Consider the following 17019-nt stretch of genomic DNA (forward strand, 5'->3'; position numbering starts at 1 on the left):
AAGAGCCAAGCCATGGCTGCAGGGCAGCTGCTCCAGCCTGGAGTGCACTGCTGAGTGCTGTGCTCTGGGGCTGGGGCTCCCCGCACAGGGGACTGGACTGGTGTGCCACAGGAGACAGAGAAGCTGCAGCTTCAGCATAACTGAGGTGGGTGCGTGGGCTGGGCAGAGTGGGGAGGCTCAAGGGGATTCACAGAGCTCATCCTGCTGCAAGGACGAGGAAAAGGGAGTGGGAACTCAGCAGTGAGGACAGCTGAGGGCAGAAGAGGAGCTCTGAATGACACTAAAATCCCACTGGAGCTCTGAGACATTGCTGCTCCTCAGCCAGTGACAGGATGAGTCCCTAAGCCTGGGGCTCGGCCTTCCTCATGGTGAGGGGCACCAAGGAAGGCAACAGTGTGATGGAGACTGCCATGGGCTGGGAACTCACTGGGGGACAAGAGGGAGCAGTTGGGAAGTAAAAGGCAGGTGGGGGAGAGAACAGTTCAGAGAAGGGCTGAGCTACAGCTTGAGCAAGCTGTAAAATGTCATTTGGGGTCATCCCAGATTGATTTCATTTCAGAAGCTATTGAACAAGTTTAATTTTTGGGTGGTGTCATGTTTGCCCTTGAAGGTGTACACTCTGCAAACTTGAGCTGTGTTGCTGAAATGCTCCAGCAGGTCTGTGCTGCAGGTCACCCCATTTCTTCTTTGGCTGATTGCGGCCCGGTGCTGAGCTCCAGCAGAGCCCTGGCAGAGCCCAGAGCAGCCTCAGCACCCGCAGAGCCCGGCTGCAAGGAGAGAAACCAGAAAGCGCCCGTCAGCTGAAGGCTCCTGTCCCCTTGTCCCAGCCACCCGCAGTGCCCAGGCCATGCTGGCCGTGCCCAGAGCTGTGCCCAGAGCTGCCCATCCCTGCTGCCTTTGGGAGCAGAGCAGGAGGGCAGGACATGTGCCCAGCCTGCAGCCGGCCACGGCACATCCAGCCCTCAGCAGCTGCCCAGAGCAGGATGCTCCTGTGCTCGCTGCCATCTCCCCAAAGCTCTGATCCCACCATGCCAAGCAGACGGGACCCACCTCACGCCATCCCTCGCTGGAAGAAAAGCTGGTCCCAAACGATGTCCTCATCCTTCTCCAAGGGCACGGCCCATCCACGCCACAGCTGCTCCCAAGCACTTCCCCATCCAGACTGGACCCCACCTGGAATGCTTCCTCTAGAAAAACACACAACAAATTATTGAAAATAGCTTACAGACAAAAAGGGGAACAAGAAAAAAGGTCAAAAATCTTATCTCTGTCAGGGGCTAAGGAAGGCCCAACCCCTGCAGGCCAGGGAAAAACCCACCCACAGGTGAGGGAAGCCCAGGCTGTCTCCCTTCCCCCCTACACTGCCCCCCAAAATAACGGTGACCCCAAAGCAAACAGGGGCAGTGGAGCAGCCCAAGCCCTTCCTTGCCTGCAAAGCACAGCAGCCCCTGCACAGGTTCTGGAGTCCCACCTCTGCTCCCACCATGGGGGTTTCTTTGTGTCGGGCTAGCTGCCCCAGCCCCAGCCCCAGCCCGGGGCACGGTGGGTGCTGGGGCTGTTGGCAGGGCCAGGAGCCCACTCCCATTTCATCAGCACCCCAGCCCATCCCCCTAGCCCTGCCAAAAGCAGCCTGGCAGCCGACTGAAGGATCAGCTACATCTGCCCCAGCAATGGGGGAACCTTTGGTTCCCGGCCAGGCTGTGCAATGCCCAAATCTGGGAGCATCCCCCTGCGTGTGGACTCACCTGCAAATTCCCTGTGGAGCCTGGCTTTGGAGAAGGTGTCAGAATCAAAGTCCATCATCCTCAGCTGCCGGTGGCCAGGTGGAAGAAGAGGTTGTCATTTTTGATGTCGTCCTCACTGTCCCCAGCAGCAGCAGCCCCACCTGGTACAGCTTCTCCAGGGGCTTCTTCTCCTTCCCTGGGGTGAGCCCAGGCTGTCAAGGTTCTGCCCAGGGCCCCAGCTGTCAGGGAACCAGGACAAGCAAAACCAGCTCAGATGGTGGCCACCAGTGCTGGGCAGAGCAGCTCAGCTCCAGCACAAGGGCTGCGTGTTCCCATCTGATGCCCCCTGGGCAGTGACACAGGCAGGACAAAACCAGTCTGGTTGGCTTTGCCACTGATTGCCAGGACAAGTGTGGAGCTGTTACCTGCCAGGCCCCTGGATCCAACTGTGCACGTGGATCTCTCCCATCTTCTAGGGCAGAAGACCACCCTGCACCCATGGATCACGGAAAAGCTCTTCTAAGGATGGCCTGTCCAAGGGCTGCATGGACAAACACCTCTTAATGAGATCCTGGCACTCTGGGGAAACAAACCAGAAATCACCAGTCAGTTGGAGAAGTTGCCCCCCTGTTCCCATGCCCAGGCCATGCTGGGTGTGCCCAGAGCTGGGCCTAAACTTCCCCATGGATTCTGTATTTGGAGGAGAGCAGGAGAGCAGGACATGTGCCACCTCCTCAGCAGCTGCCAGAGCAGGATGCTCATGAGCTGCTGCTGTCTCCCAGCACTGGTATTGCCCCCGTGGCCAGAGATGAGGACCCACCTTGAGAGAGCCGTCGTGGGAACAAGATCCGCCCCCAGATGATCTCCTGGCCCCTCCTGAACGGGTGCTTCCCCATGACCAGGTGGTACAGCAGGAGGCCCAGGGACCAGATCGTTGCTGCCTCGCCGTGGTAGCATTGGTGGTGGATCCACTCTGGTGGGCTGTAGGACAGGGTTCCTGTGGAACACAGACAGAGTTCATCAGGGGGACGCTGCTGCTCCCAGAGCCTGACCCCAGCACCCCATGGCATGTGGGGGCTGCCCCAGTGGCACACAGGGTGACTGCTGCCCTCTCACCAGCACCTGGGACATGTGTACAGACTTGGGGCTGGAAAAGAAGCCACTGGTGTTGGAAGAGGGCAGCAGAAATCCTGGGAAGGCCCAACCATGACACACAAAAGCAAAACTCATCCAGTGGTGGAGAAAGCCCGCTCTACTCCCCGCCTGCACGGCCCCCCAAAAATGTTAACCAGTCAAGGCAAACAATGGGAGCAGAGCAGTCCAAGCCCTTCTCGCCTGCACACCAAACCATCCAGGGCACAGGGTCAGACGCCCCTCTCTGCTACCCCCACTGGGGTTTTTGTCAGGCTGGCTGCCCCAGCTCCAGCCTTAGCCCAGGCCACAGTGGGTGCTGAAGGCTGTCAGCAGGGCTGGAGCTGGTCCCCCTCACACCCCCACCCAAATCAGCTTGGCTCCAGCATTAATCCCATCCTGGCTGCAATAGGGGGAGCCCTGGGGCTGCACCCCGGCTGGGCCATGAGATGCCCAGGAGCATCCCCCGGCAGAGCTCACCTGCAAACTGGGTGTAGGCTGTGTCTTGGAGGAAGGCGCCACAGCCAAAGTCAATCAGTTTCAGCTGCCCGGTGGCCAGGTCGAGCAGGATGTTCTCAGGCTTGATGTCCCTGTGCAGGACCCCGCAGCTGGTGCAGTGCCGCACAGCCTCCAGCACCTGGCGGAACAGCCCCCGCGCCTCCTCCTCCGGCAGGAACCTCCGCTCCGCCAGGAAACCCGACAGCTCCTGGTACCGCTCCGGACGCTCCAGCACCAGCACGACGCTGTCAGGGAGCTCAAGCCACTCCAGGAGCTGAATGACACCAGTGCAGCCAGAGGACACCTTGTCCAGCAGCACGACCTCCAGGGGTGCGCTGGTGCCGTCGGGCTGCGGGAGGAGCGCGATGCCGTCAGTGGGGCTGAGGCCGTGCCAGGGCTGGGGAACCCCTCAGCCAGCCCGGGATGCTCTGCATGCCCCGCTCAGCCCATGCCCGCTCTCCCTGCAGGGCTCCCGGCGGCTCCCACCCTGCCGGGCCCCGGCTCCTCGCCACCCGGCACGGCCCGGCTTCTGCTGCTGGCCCCGCTCACTCACCAGCTCGCCCCAGTGCCGGACGCGGTTCCGTGGCACCCTTTTGATGGCCACCTGCGAGCAAGGGAGAGCAGTGGGTTGAGCGCGCCGCCCGCCCCGCCGGGCCCCATCCTCCTCCTCCTCCGCCCCCTCCACCTCCTCCTCCTTCCCCCTCCTCCTCCTCCTCCTCCTTCTCCTCCTCCTCCGCCCCCTTCTCCTACGCCCGCCGCCGGCCCCGCCGCTCACCGGGGCGCCGTCCGAGAGCCGCGTGGCTGCGAAGACGCTGCCGAAGCCGCCGCTGCCCAGCAGCGAACCCAGCCGGTACCGCTCCTGCAGGGCCTCCTCCTGCGCCTTCCCTGCGGGCGGGACGGGGCCGTCAGCGCTCGGCCCGGGGCCAGGAGCGGCCCCCGAGCGCCCCCCGAGCGCCCCGGGCCGGCCCTCCCCAGGCGTTCTGTCCCTGGAACGGGACAGCGGCGGAGCTCGGGCCGGGGAAGCCGCCGCGGGGGCGGCGGGAGCGGCCGCGCCGCGTGTGTCCTCCGCGGGGCCCGGGAGGAGCCGGGGCCGGGGCCGGGACTGGAGCCCACGTCGGGGCCAGGGCCGGGCTCGGGCCAGGCGGAGCCAGAGGGCGGCGGTGCCGCCCCAGCCCCAGGCACTGATACCCGCCCAGCAGCGCCACCGCCAGCACGACCAGAGCCGGGCGGAGACGAGACCCCGGCGGGACGGCCGGGGACGGGGACGGGGCCGGGGCAGACCCGCCCGGGGCTGGGGGCGGGCTGAGGACATGGCCCGGCCGGGAATGGGGAGAGAGAGATTGGGAGAGGAGGGGACAGCGGGAAAGGGAGAGGAGAATCAAGAGGAATGCGACAAAATCACTGCTTTGTCTGCTTTCGCTGCTGCAGCCGCCGCCGCTGCCGCTGCTGCTGCTGCTGCCGCTGCAAATGAAGCTCCGGGGCCGTTTGTCCCCGTGTCCGTTTTTCCGTTGCCCGCTCGCCCCCGCGCCCAGCCCCCCGCTCCCCAGGGGCAGCCCCTGAGCCTGTCCAAACACGGGAACTTTGCCCTGTTCAGCCCAGACTCAGAGTCTGGACTCCTGCACAGCGGAACAGGAATCCCCTTGAGCGCTGCTGTGCATTGTCCCCGCTGAGGATCAAACCCTAGGGGAGCACATTCCCTGAATGCTGAATTTGTACCTGACCCAAGGGCTGCACTTAGTCTCCATCACTGCTTTCCAAGTAAACCAGGGGAAGGCAAAAACTGTGTGTAGCTCATGGTATTTTACAGTGTCTAAAACTTGCCATGTCATGGATCTTAGAGATGAGATCTATTTGGATTAAGGGGATGGAGCAGTAGTGCAACATGGAAAAGGGGAGCATAAAAATAAACAGAGAAAAACATCTTGGATTGTTTCTTTCCATTTTCATTTCATTTCCTAAAAGCTGTTTCAGTTTTCCCAGAATCTTCTCCACACTCCTGTTTGCTCTTTCCAAGAACCTTTCCTGGAGAACGAGGTGCAGCTTCTGTCACAAGATGTGCCACCAGCTGCAGCTTCTCTAGGCTTTCCACACCTTGTGTGCAGCTCAACTCTTGCAGCACAGCAGGACAAATGTTTGAAGAACTTGACAGCTTGTTCTTTCTTTTCCTTGTGGGCTGGGCAGTTGTGCCATTGGTAAGGTTTTCATTGTTACTGTTCTGCCCTAAGAAACCATGACGGGCTACCAGGAATTGTCAGGGAATGCAAGCCTGACTGAATGCAGAGAAAGAATCTGCAGAGCCTGCATCCAGAAATGGAGAGCTGTGTGATAATCATTGCAACATCGCCATGGGCATCTTGGAAGTGATCTAGAAGATGAAAATGCTCTGACAGAGGGCGTTTGTTTCTGAGTTCAGTGTAGAGGATTCCACATCTAGTGCATTGGTTCATAAATCAAGAGTTCAATCAGTTCATGGAAAGCACCAGAACAAGCTGGACCTCTCAGCCTTAAACACTTCAGTTGTTCAGGGACCCAAAAATGTTCCATAGAAAGAGCATTAGAAGGAGAGGAAAGAGACAGAGAGACAGAAAGACAGAAGCTCCACAGAAAGACACACATGTGGCTCCCAGCTCCTGGGGTTCCAGTGTGGGTGAGACACAAACCCTAGAAGAAGGCAGAGTCCATAGCAGGGGCTGACCTTGTGCTCCTTGGTTTTAAGCCCCTGGGCCTTCGTGGGCCTCCCCCCAGCTGGGTCTTGTGATTGCTCGGGCGTTCAGAGCCGGGTTAGCGCTGTCCCAGCTGTGGGACTGATTGACAGCTCAACCCAAGGTGTCTCGGGACACTGATCTCATCCAGCCTCTGACAGTGACCATGGTGACACTGGGGAACCTCATGGAACCGTGGGTCAGTGTGACAATGCAGGTCCAAGGACACCATGGTGATATCCAGGTTTGCTCAGCACCAGAGACACCTTTGCCTTGTTTGTCCCCAGCTGTCATCACTGCCTCCAGTGTTCTGCTCTAACTGGAACCCAGGGACACTTTCACATGAGTTGTGTTCCTCAGTGGGACCCATTAAAAGTTAAAGAAAGTCTGGGCTTTGAATCTGACTTTGAGTTCTTGAGAAGTTCTTTGAGCACACTCTGAGGTCTGGGTCCGATGCAAAGAGCACCAAAGCCCCAGAGGGTCATTAACGTCCTGGTGCTGTGTCTGTGCTGCTGAGCTGGGCCAGGCTCCTGGCCCAGAGGCAGCTCCTGGCAAGGGCAGCGCTGCAGAGAGACAGCTGTGGCCAGGAGCAGCTCCTGTGCACAGCCCAGCAGGGCTGGGGCACTGCCAGGGCATCGCAGGGACACGAGCAGGGCGCAGACAGAGCTCACAGGGGCTCAGCACTGGCAGGGGCTGTGGGGTGTCCCAGAGGGGGCTGTGTCACAGCAGCGCCTCTGTGGCTGTGTCACGGAGGCACAGAGCAGCTGTGATGTCAGAGAGGGGCTGTGTGACAGCACAGCGTGGGTTGTGTGAGGTCACAGACTGGGCTATGACATCACAGAGCGTGTTGTGTGAGGTCATCAAGCAGCTATGGCATGATAGAGGGGACAGTGTGACATCAGAGAGCAGGCTGTGACATCATGGCATGGCTGTATGACATCATAGAGCGGGCAGTGAGGTCAAAGTGTGTGCTGTGACATCACTGAGTGGCAGTATGACATCACAGGGAGGGTTTTGTGACATCACTGAGGGGCTTGTGACATAGCACAGCAGGGTGTGACATCATAGTGTGAGGCCATAGGGCAGACTCTGCCGTCATGTAGAGAGTGGCTCTGTGACATCAGAGTGTGGGTTGTGACATCACCGAGTTGGCTGTGTGACATCATAGAGCAGGCTATGACATCATGGAACAGACTGTGATGTCACTGGATGACTTTGTGACGTCATAGTACAGGGTGAATTTCTGACATCACAGAATCTTCTGTAACAGCACAGCTTTGTGACATCACAGAGTGACATCGCAGAGTTGGGCCTATGACATCACAAGGGAGCTATGTGGCATCCAAGGGTGAGTTGTGACACCCCAGGGGCTGTGTGACATCACAGGGGCTGTGTGAGGTCACTGGGGAGGTGACTCTGCCCCAGCCCCCCCTCCCATTTCCCCCAGAGAAGTCCAACGCTGCTCGTGCACAGCGGGGTCCCCTGTCCCCCCGGGTACCCCCGCCCCCGGCGCCGCAGCCTCCCCCAGAGGATGTTCCACGAGATCGACCCCCGAGCCTGACACAGGGCCATGGGGGGCGGGACAGGGGACAGGGACCCCCCGGCAGCGTCCCCGTGTCCCCCAGGGCCAGAGCCTGGCCCAGGGCTCCTTCACCCTGTTGCCAACAAGGGCTTGAGAGCGCTGAAAAAATCCCCAGCAAGGGAGCAGCAAAAACCAGATTTAATATTGAGCAACAGCACCACAAAGTTCCTTGGCAAGCGTCACTCTGCTCCTGACTGGACACTTCAGGCACAAAAAAGGAAACAAAGCAACAACAAAACCAAATAAATTCCAGGCAATTAAATCAGAAATAAACCGAGAACTGGGGCTTTCATTCCTCTGGAAAAGAGCTGTCCTTCTTCCTGCAGGTGCCCATGGCCACAGCTGGGATTTCACCTCCCACACTGCCTGTTGTGACAGACTGGAGGAGATTGTGGGCTGGAAACATTTTGTGTGTGGGGGAGGAAGGGGCAGGTCCAGCCTTGCCCTGCCCTGGAACCCCATGCCACACAGCCCCTGTGGTGTCATACAACCGCCTGTGATGTCACACAGCCCCTCTGATGTCACACAGCCCCTGTGATGTCACACAGCTGCCCTGTAATGTCACACAGCCCACTCGGAGATGTAACAGGCCACCTGTGATTTCATACAGGTGCCCTGTGATGTCACAGCCTGCTCTTTGAGGTCCCAGTGTGCTCTGTGATGTCACAACATCTGCCCTGTGATGTCACAGCCCAGGCTGTGATGTCACAGCCACCCTGTGATGTCACAGCCAGCTCTATGATGGCACAGCTACCTTTGTGATGTTATGCAGCCTCGCTGTGATGTCACAGCCTGCCCTGTGATTTCACAGTCAGCTCTGTGATGTCACAACCCACTCTCTATTGTCTCAGCCTTCTCTGTGGCATCACACCGCTGCTCTGTGATGTCACAGAGCCCTTTTCTATGATGGCAGAGTCTTCTCTGTGGCCTCACAGCCCATTCTGTGATGTCACACAGCCAGCCTGTAATGTCACAGCCAACTTTGTGACATCACAACCTCCTCTGTGATGTCACAGCCTGCTCTGTGATGTCACAGCCTGCTCTGTGATGGCAGAACTCACTTAACATGTCACACAGCACCTCTGTGGTCACACAGACCCACTGTGTGATGTCACAACACCTTCAGTGATGGAACACAGCCACTCTATAATGTCACAGCACACTCTTTGACCTCACAGCTTGCTCTGCTCTGTGATGTCATACAGGCATGCTCTGATGTCACAGCCTGCTCTGTGATGTCGCATAATAAACCAGAGATGTCACAGCCAACTATATGATGCCACAACCTGGTCTGTGATGTCACACAATGACAGAATCACAGAATTGCTGGGTTGGAAGAGACCTTTAAGGTCATCAAGTCCAACCCATGCCCTAACACCACCTCAGCTAAACCATGGCACCGAGTGCCACATCCAGTCTTTTTTTAAACACATCCCATGATGGTGACTCCACCACCTCCCTGGACAAACAAGTCCAGTAATTTATCACCCTTTCCATAAAAAAACTTTTTTCCTAATAGCTGACCTAAATTTCCCTTGGTGCAGCTTAAGACTGTGTCCTCTTGTTCAGTCAGTTGCTGTGAGGAGAAAGAGACCGACCCCCACCTGACTGCAACCACCTTTCAGAGAGTGTAGAGAGTGATAAGGTCACCTCTGAGTCTTCTCCAAGCTAAACAACCCCAGCTCCCTCAGGCATTCCTCACAGGACTTGTGTTCCAGACCCCTCACCAGCCTTGTTGTCCTTCTTTGGACACGCTCCAGCCCCTCCATGTCCTTCCCAAATTGGGGAGCCCAGAACTGGACACGGCACTCGAGGTAGGGTGCCAGTACAGGGGAGGAATGCCAAGCACACCAGTGCCAAGTACAGGGGAAGAATGACCTCTCTGCTCCTGCTGGCCACACCATTCCTGATCCAGGCCAGGAGCCATTGGCCTTCTTGGCCACCAGGGCACACTGCTGGCTCATGTTCAGCCTGCTGTCGACCAGTGGCCCCAGGTCCCTTTCTGCCTGGGCACTGTCCAGCCACGCCGACCCCAGCCTAGAGCAGTGCAGGGGGTTATTGTGGCCAAAATGCAGGACTGGGCACTTGGATTTATTAAACTTCATCCTATTGGATTCTACCCATCCATCCAACTGTTCCAGGTGTCCCTGCAGAGCCCTCCTGCCTTCCAACAGATGGACACGTGCTCCCAGCTTAGTGTCATCTGCAGATTTACCAATGAAAACCTCAATGCCCTCATCCATGTGGTCAATAAAAATATTGAACAGAGCTGGCCCAGCACAGAGCCCTGAGGGACAGCACTGGTGACTGTCCCCAGCTGGATGCAGCACTGCTCACCACCACTCTCTGGGCCGGCCATCCAGCCAGTTCTGAACCCAGCACAGAGTGCTCCTGGCCCAGCCGTGGGCTGCAGCTTTTCCAGGAGTGTGCTGTGGGGGACAGTGCCAAAGGCCTTGCTGGAGTCCAAACAGACACATCCACAGCCTGTCCTGCATCCACCAGGAGTGTCACCTGGTCATGAAAGGAGACCAGGTTGGTCAAACACGACCTAGCCCTCCTAAACTCCTGCTGGCTGGGTCTGACACCCTGGCCATCTGTCACGATCTGCTTGTGCGGGGTGTCGTGATGGTTCTTTTCACCAATCCCAAAAGTGCAAAACGGCAAACAGCAAGAGACTATCAGTTAATCACAACAAATGCGCCTTTATTAAGGGCCAAAACAGTAAATGCGATAGTGGGGATCAGAAAGGAGATAAAAGGATAGAGAGAGAGAGAGAGAGAGAAAAGAGGGGGATAGGAATAGCTACCAACACAGGCGAGATCCTCACAGTTATAGTCCACAGAGGAAAGAGGGGGGAACATGCTGGACAATGAGAGTCTCTTGTGATTGCTGTGGGGGAACAGGTGAGTCCACTGAAACCACCAAGGCAGGACGAACACAATGAAGAATAAGTCCGTTGGAATTACTGAAGAAGAACAGGTCGTGTCATTAGTGGTTTCCCCTCTCCCTGTGGGAGGGGTCTCAGTCTCAGTCCTTGGGAGGAGGGTTTTCCATCTCCGTCCGTCTGTCACAGTGGTCACGGGGCAGATGAGAGGTCTTCAGTGAGAGATGATTAGGGTCACCCTAAAAGTTCATTCAGATTCAGGAGGAGAGTGGGCAAATATGCAGTAGGCCGTTCCTTGGTGGCTTCATGCCAAGTCCTTGCCAATTCCTTGCCAACTCCTTGCCAGGCCTTGTTCGGAACAGCTAACGTAACGGTACAGCAACTGCACCTGCACTGCCGCTCTCTCCAAGCCGGTACTGTAATGGGGGAAGGGGTTTTTGCTTGTGGCAACCGGTAGGCAAATGTGGGGGCTTCAGACGGCCTCTTACACCTTCCCCGAGCTGTCTGCAGAGCAATCCACATCAGCCCAGGCCGGGCTGGTCAGTGGCCGGACAGTTCCATTGACTGGACGCGGCTCTGGACGCTTCCCTTGGAGCGACTCCAGGGAGGGAACGCTGGGGCTGTCACCACTGGGGTGCCACAGACAAGGGAACGCTGGGGCTGTCACCCTGGGGTGTCACAGACAGGGGAACACTGGGGCTGTCACTCTGGGGTATCACAGACAGGGGAACGCTGGGGCTGTCACCGCTGGGGTGTCACAGGCAGGGGACGCTGGGGCTGTCACCGCTGGGGTGTCACAGGCAGGGGAGCGCTGGGGCTGTCACTCTGGGGTGTCACAGACAGGGGAGCGCTGGGGCTGTCACTTCTGGGTGTCACAGACAGGGGAACGCTGGGGCTGCCCCGCTCCTGCCCTGTCCCCAGCAGCTCTGCCAGCGCCTCGAAGGGACACAAAGGCTGATCCAAAGGGTGAGAATTTAAGAAGGGGCTGAGCTGGGAGGGACCCATTGGGATCATCAAGTCCAGCCCCCAGCCCTGCACAGACGCCCCAACAATCGCAGCCTGTGCAGCCCCGGGAGCGGGGTCCAACGGCTCCTGGAACTCCAACAGCCTCTGGGCTATGCCCATTCCTTGTGGAGCCTGGGCAGTGCCTGAGCCCCCTCTGGGGGAAGAAGCTTTTGCTGATCTCCAGCCCAGCCCTGCCCTGGCCCAGCTCCAGCCGTTCCCTTGGGTCTTGTCCCTGCTCACCTGGGCAGAGATCAGAGCTTGCCCACAGAAGCTGTGGCTGCCCCTGGATCCCTGGCAGTGTCCAAGGCCAGGTTGGACAGGGCTTTGACCAGCCTGGGATAGTGGAAGGGGGCATGGAAGGAGATGAACTTGAAGGTCTTTTCCAAGCCAAGCCCTTCTGTGATTCTGTGATTTTGGGGGAGATGCTGAAGCTCTGTCTCGGCTTTATCTCACCCAGAGTCTGGACCCAGCAGCAGCCATGGGTGGGATCATCTCCTCCTCCCTCTCCCTGTGGCTGGAACTCACCCAATGGCAGCAACTGAATAATATCCCTCACGGGGCAGTGAGTGCCAGAAAGGAGCGTTGCTCCTCGGGGAAACACAATGTCCTTGGACTTCAGCAGAGCGTTGAAATGGGCCCCCTCGAGCACCTCAGCCCCACTGAAATCTCCTCTTAGTGGACTCAGCCCCAGAGATCTCCCAGTGCAGCTGCAGAGGAGTCGCTGTCAGGAGGAGGGACAATTATCAAAAGCTGATGTAGATCAAAACAAGCTCTGGCACCATTCCACATTTTTGTTTGCCACTGGGAAATAAATACAGATGTCCCCATGCCACAATCTCAGTCCCCCCAGGGTTCCTGGGTTTGGTTTTATCCCCTGGTATGGAGACACGGGAGCTCTCCCAGCTGGACAGGGTGTCAGGAATCCCTTCCTGAGCTTGACACCCTTGGAGAGGGTGGACAAGGAGGTTCCTTGCTGAGGGAGACTGTGCGGGTTTTGGAAACAGGCCAGACCTAGAGAAGGCTCCTTCTACAGCTCCTCAGCACCTGGTAATCCCATGTCTTTATTTGTGTGACTGTCTTGTCAGGGCAGGGAGAGGAAGAGAGGAGCCTCCTTGGGGCAGGGAGAGGAGGCAGAGACACCAAAAGCAGGAGTCCCAAAGGGATCTGGGCAGCTCATGATCCAATGGCTGCAGTAGGTGTGCCATTCCTAAATCCAGTTTGGGAGAGTCACGGCCGTGTTACTGTGTAAGCTCTGAGGTATCTGCTGGTGGGAGATGCTCAGGTTCATCCTGTTTGCATCCCCAGTTCCTGCTGAGCCGGTTTTAAACAGCGCCAGGGGATGCTCCTGGCACTGACCCTGGCATGGCTCAGGGTGCTCCCAGGTGCCTCAGGCTGCTGTGACACCGCTGCACACGGGAGGCAAGAGTGGCAGGGGCTGTGCTGAAAGTCAGCTCCATGTGCTGCTGCTGCTGCTGGGTGTCATTTGTCCAGCCCTGCCCCAGAGTCAGGGATCAGATCCAGGCCCTGCTGCTGCTCCCTCGGGATCAGCCCCACTTTGGGTGCTGCTGTCAGGACCAGCAGAAGCGGTGGCTGGAGCAGCGGGTGCTGACGGTGCCCCAAGCCCCGGGGCCGGAGGAGTCCCTGGGCTGGGGCTGGGAGGGAGCTGCTCCAGCCCGGAGTGCACAGCTGAGTGCTGTGCTCTGGGGCTGGGGCTCCCCGCACAGGGGACTGGACTGGTGTGCCACAGGAGACAGAGAAGCTGCAGCTTCAGCCTTACTGAGGTGGGTGCGTGGGCTGGGAAGAGTGGAGAGGCTCAAGGGGATTCACAGAGCTCATCCTGCTGCAAGGACAAGGAAAAGGGAGTGGGAACTCAGCAGTGAGGAGAGCTGAGGGCTGGAAAGCAGCTCTGAATGACACTAAAATCCCCCTGGACCTCTGAGACATTGCTGCTCCTCATCCAGTGACAGGATGAGTCCCCAAGCCTGGGGCTCGGCCTTCCTCATGGTGAGGGGCACCAAGGAAGGCAACAGTGTGATGGAGACTGCCATGGGCTGGGAACTCACTGGGGGACAAGAGGGAGCAGTTGGGAAGTAAAAGGCAGGTGGGGGAGAGAACAGTTCAGAGAAGGGCTGAGCTACAGCTTGAGCAAGTTGCAAAATATCATTTGGGGTCATCCCAGATTGATTTCATTTCAGAAGCTATTGAACAAGTTTAATTTTTGGGTGGTGTCATGTTTGCCCTTGGAGGTGTACACTCTGCAAACTTGAGCTGTGATGCTGAAATGCTCAAGCAGGTCTGTGCTGCAGGTCACCCCATTTCTTCTTTGGCTGATTGCAGCCCGGTGCTGAGCTCCAGCAGAGCCCTGGCAGAGCCCAGAGCAGCCTCAGCACCCGCAGAGCCCGGCTGCAAGGAGAGAAACCAGAAAGCGCCCGTCAGCTGAAGGCTCCTGTCCCCTTGTCCCAGCCGCCCGCAGTGCCCAGGCCATGCTGGCCGTGCCCAGAGCTGTGCCCAGAGCTGCCCATCCCTGCTGCCTGTGGAAGCAGAGCAGGAGGGCAGGACATGTGCCCAGCCTGCAGCCGGCCACGGCACATCCAGCCCTCAGCAGCTGCCCAGAGCAGGATGCTCCTGTGCTCGCTGCCATCTCCCCAAAGCTCTGATCCCACCATGCCAAGCAGACAGGACCCACCTCACGCCATCCCTCGCTGGAAGAAAAGCTGGTCCCAAACCATGTCCTCATCCTTCTCCCAGGGCACGGCCCATCCACGCCACAGCTGCTCCCAAGCACTTCCCCATCCAGACTGGACCCCACCTGGAATGCTTCCTCTAGAAAAACACACAACAAATTATTGAAAATAGATTACAGACAAAAAGGGGAACAAGAAAAAAGGTCAAAAATCTTATCTCTGTCAGGGGCTAAGGAAGGCCCAACCCCTGCAGGCCAGGGAAAAACCCACCCACAGGTGAGGGAAGCCCAGGTTTTCTCCCTTCCCCGCTTCACTGCCCTCCAAAATAACGGTGATCCCAAAGCAAACAGGGGCAGTGGAGCAGCCCAAGCCCTTCCTTGCCTGCAAAGCAAAGCAGCCCCTGCACAGGTTCTGGAGTCCCACCTCTGCTCCCACCATGGGGGTTTCTTTGTGTCGGGCTGGCTGCCCCAGCCCCAGCCCGGGGCACGGTGGGTGCTGGGGCTGTTGGCAGGGCCAGGAGCCCACTCCCATTTCATCAGCACCCCAGCCCATCCCCCCAGCCCTGCCAAAAGCAGCCTGGCAGCTGACTGAAGGATCAGCTGCATCCGCCCCAGCAATGGGGGAACCTTTGGTTCCCGGCCAGGCTGTGCAATGCCCAAATCTGGGAGCATCCCCCTGCGTGTGGACTCACCTGCAAATTCCCTGTGGAGCCTGGCTTTGGAGAAGGTGTCAGAATCAAAGTCCATCATCCTCAGCTGCCGGTGACCAGGTGGAGGAAGAGGTTGTCATCCTTGATGTCGTCCTCACTGTCCCCAGCAGCAACAGCCCCACCTGGTACAGCTTCTCCAGGGGCTTCTTCTCCTTCCCTGGGGTGAGCCCAGGCTGTCAGGGTTCTGCCCAGGGCCCCAGCTGTCAGGGAACCAGGACAAGCAAAACCAGTTCGGATGGTGGCCAGCAGTGCTGGGCAGAGCAGCTCAGCTCCAGCACAAGGGCTGCGTGTTCCCATCTGATGACCCCTGGGCAGTGGCACAGGCAGGACAAAATGTCTGCGTTCCTTTGCTTCTGATTGCCAAGGCATGTGTGGAGCTGTAACTTACCAGGGCCTTGCATCAAAGTGTGCCTGTGGCTCTCTCCCTTCTTCTAGGGCAGATCAATATCCTGCAGCCAGGGATCACGGAACAGCTCTTCTAATGAGGGCCTGTCCGAGTGCAGCATGGATAAACACCTCCTGATCAGATCTTGGCACTCTGGACAGAGAAACCAGAAACCACCGGTCAGTTGGAGAAGGCTCCTGTTGGCTTTGCCCCACTATTCCCGTGCCCAGGCCATGCTGGATGTGCTCAGAGCTGGGCCTAAACTTCCCCATCAATTCCCTGTTTTGGAGGAGAGCAGGAGAGCAGGACATGTGCCACCTCCTCAGCAGCTGCCAGAGAGGGATGCTCACGAGCTGCTGCTGTCTCCCAGCACTGGTATTGCCCCCGTGGCCAGAGATGAGGATCCACCTTGAGAGAGCCGTCCTGGCAGCGAGAGCTCATGGTCACAGCTGATGTTCCAGCCCCTCCTGAAAGGGTGCTCCCCGCAGACCATCTGGTGCAGCAGGATGCCCAGGGACCAGATGGTAGCTGGCTTGCCGTAGTACCAGCCAAACTGGGTCCATTCCGGGGGGCTGTATGACCGTGTTCCTATGGAATACAGATGGGGTTCATCAGGGGGACGCTGCTGCTCCCTGAGCCTGGCTCCAGCATCCCTGGGTGTGTGGGGGCTGCCCCAGTGGCACACGGGGTGACCGCTGCCCTCTCGCCAGCACCTGGGACTTGTGTACAGGTGTACAGACTCGGGGATGGAAAAGAAGCCACTGGGGTTGGAAGAGAGCAGTGGAAGCCCTGGCAAGGCCCGACCATGAGGAGGAAAATCCCACTCAGTGCTTGGGAAAACCATGCCCTCATCCTCCCTGCCTGCACTGCCCCAAAAACCATTATGAAGCCAAAAGAAACCAGGTGAGTGGAGCAGTCCAAGCCCTTTCTCACCTGCACCCCAAACCGGCTGGGACACAGGTTCTGGCCACCCCTCTCTGCTACCCCACCCAGGGGTGTTTTTGTTGGGCTGGCTGCCCAGCCCTAGCCTCAGTCCTGCCCAGAGTGGTGGGCAAAGGCTGCCAGCAGGGCTGGAAGCTGGCTCCCCACCCAGCCCTGCTCAAAAGCAGCTCAGCTGAAATCTCAGTGCCATGAAGGGCAGCAAAAGGGAGAATCCCCGCTGCCACACCCAGCTTGGGCTGTGAGGTGTTGGGCCATGAGATGACGGGATTGAGAGCACACCCCTGTGTGGGCTCACCTGCAAAGCGAGTGTAGGCTGTGTCCTGCAGGTAGGTGCCACAGCCAAAGTCAATCAATTTGGCCTGCCCGGTGGCCAGGTCAACCAGGATGTTCTTGGGCTTGATGTCCCTGTGCAGGACCCCGCAGCTGGTGCAGTGCCGCACGGCCTCCAGCACCTGGCGGAACAGATCCCGCGCCAACTCCTCGGACAGGACCACCCGTTCCCGAATGAAATGGTGCAGGTCCTGAGAGTGCTCTGGGCGTTCCAGCACCATCACGATGTCGTTGGGGAGCTCAAGCCATTCCAGCAGCTGGACGACACCGGGAAAGCCAGTGGAGACCTTGTCCAGCAGCACGACCTCCAGGGGTGCGCTGGTGCCGTCGGGCTGCGGGAGGAGCGCGATGCCATCAGTGGGGCTGATGCCGTGCCGGGGGTCGGGAACCCCTCACCCAGCCCGGGATGCTCTGCGCCCTGCGCTGGCCCTACGCCCGCTCTC

At 58.5% G+C, this 17019-nt stretch overlaps 1 protein-coding gene across 1 annotated transcript; it reads right to left on the minus strand.

Moving 5' to 3' along the window:
• Nucleotides 1-2238: 2238 nt before the first annotated feature.
• LOC137467315 (serine/threonine-protein kinase pim-1-like) lies at nt 2239-16797 on the minus strand (the record flags this gene model as incomplete). Its single annotated transcript, XM_068178805.1, has 7 exons — nt 16542-16797; nt 15678-15892; nt 4129-4194; nt 3907-3957; nt 3336-3702; nt 2545-2721; nt 2239-2303 (listed from the first exon to the last, which is right to left on the minus strand). Coding segments are annotated over exons 1-7 (1197 nt in total), but the record flags the coding sequence as incomplete, so codon positions are not given.
• Nucleotides 16798-17019: the final 222 nt, after the last annotated feature.

Source organism: Anomalospiza imberbis, unplaced genomic scaffold (assembly GCF_031753505.1).
Source record: "Anomalospiza imberbis isolate Cuckoo-Finch-1a 21T00152 unplaced genomic scaffold, ASM3175350v1 scaffold_59, whole genome shotgun sequence".
NCBI lineage: Eukaryota > Metazoa > Chordata > Aves > Passeriformes > Viduidae > Anomalospiza > Anomalospiza imberbis.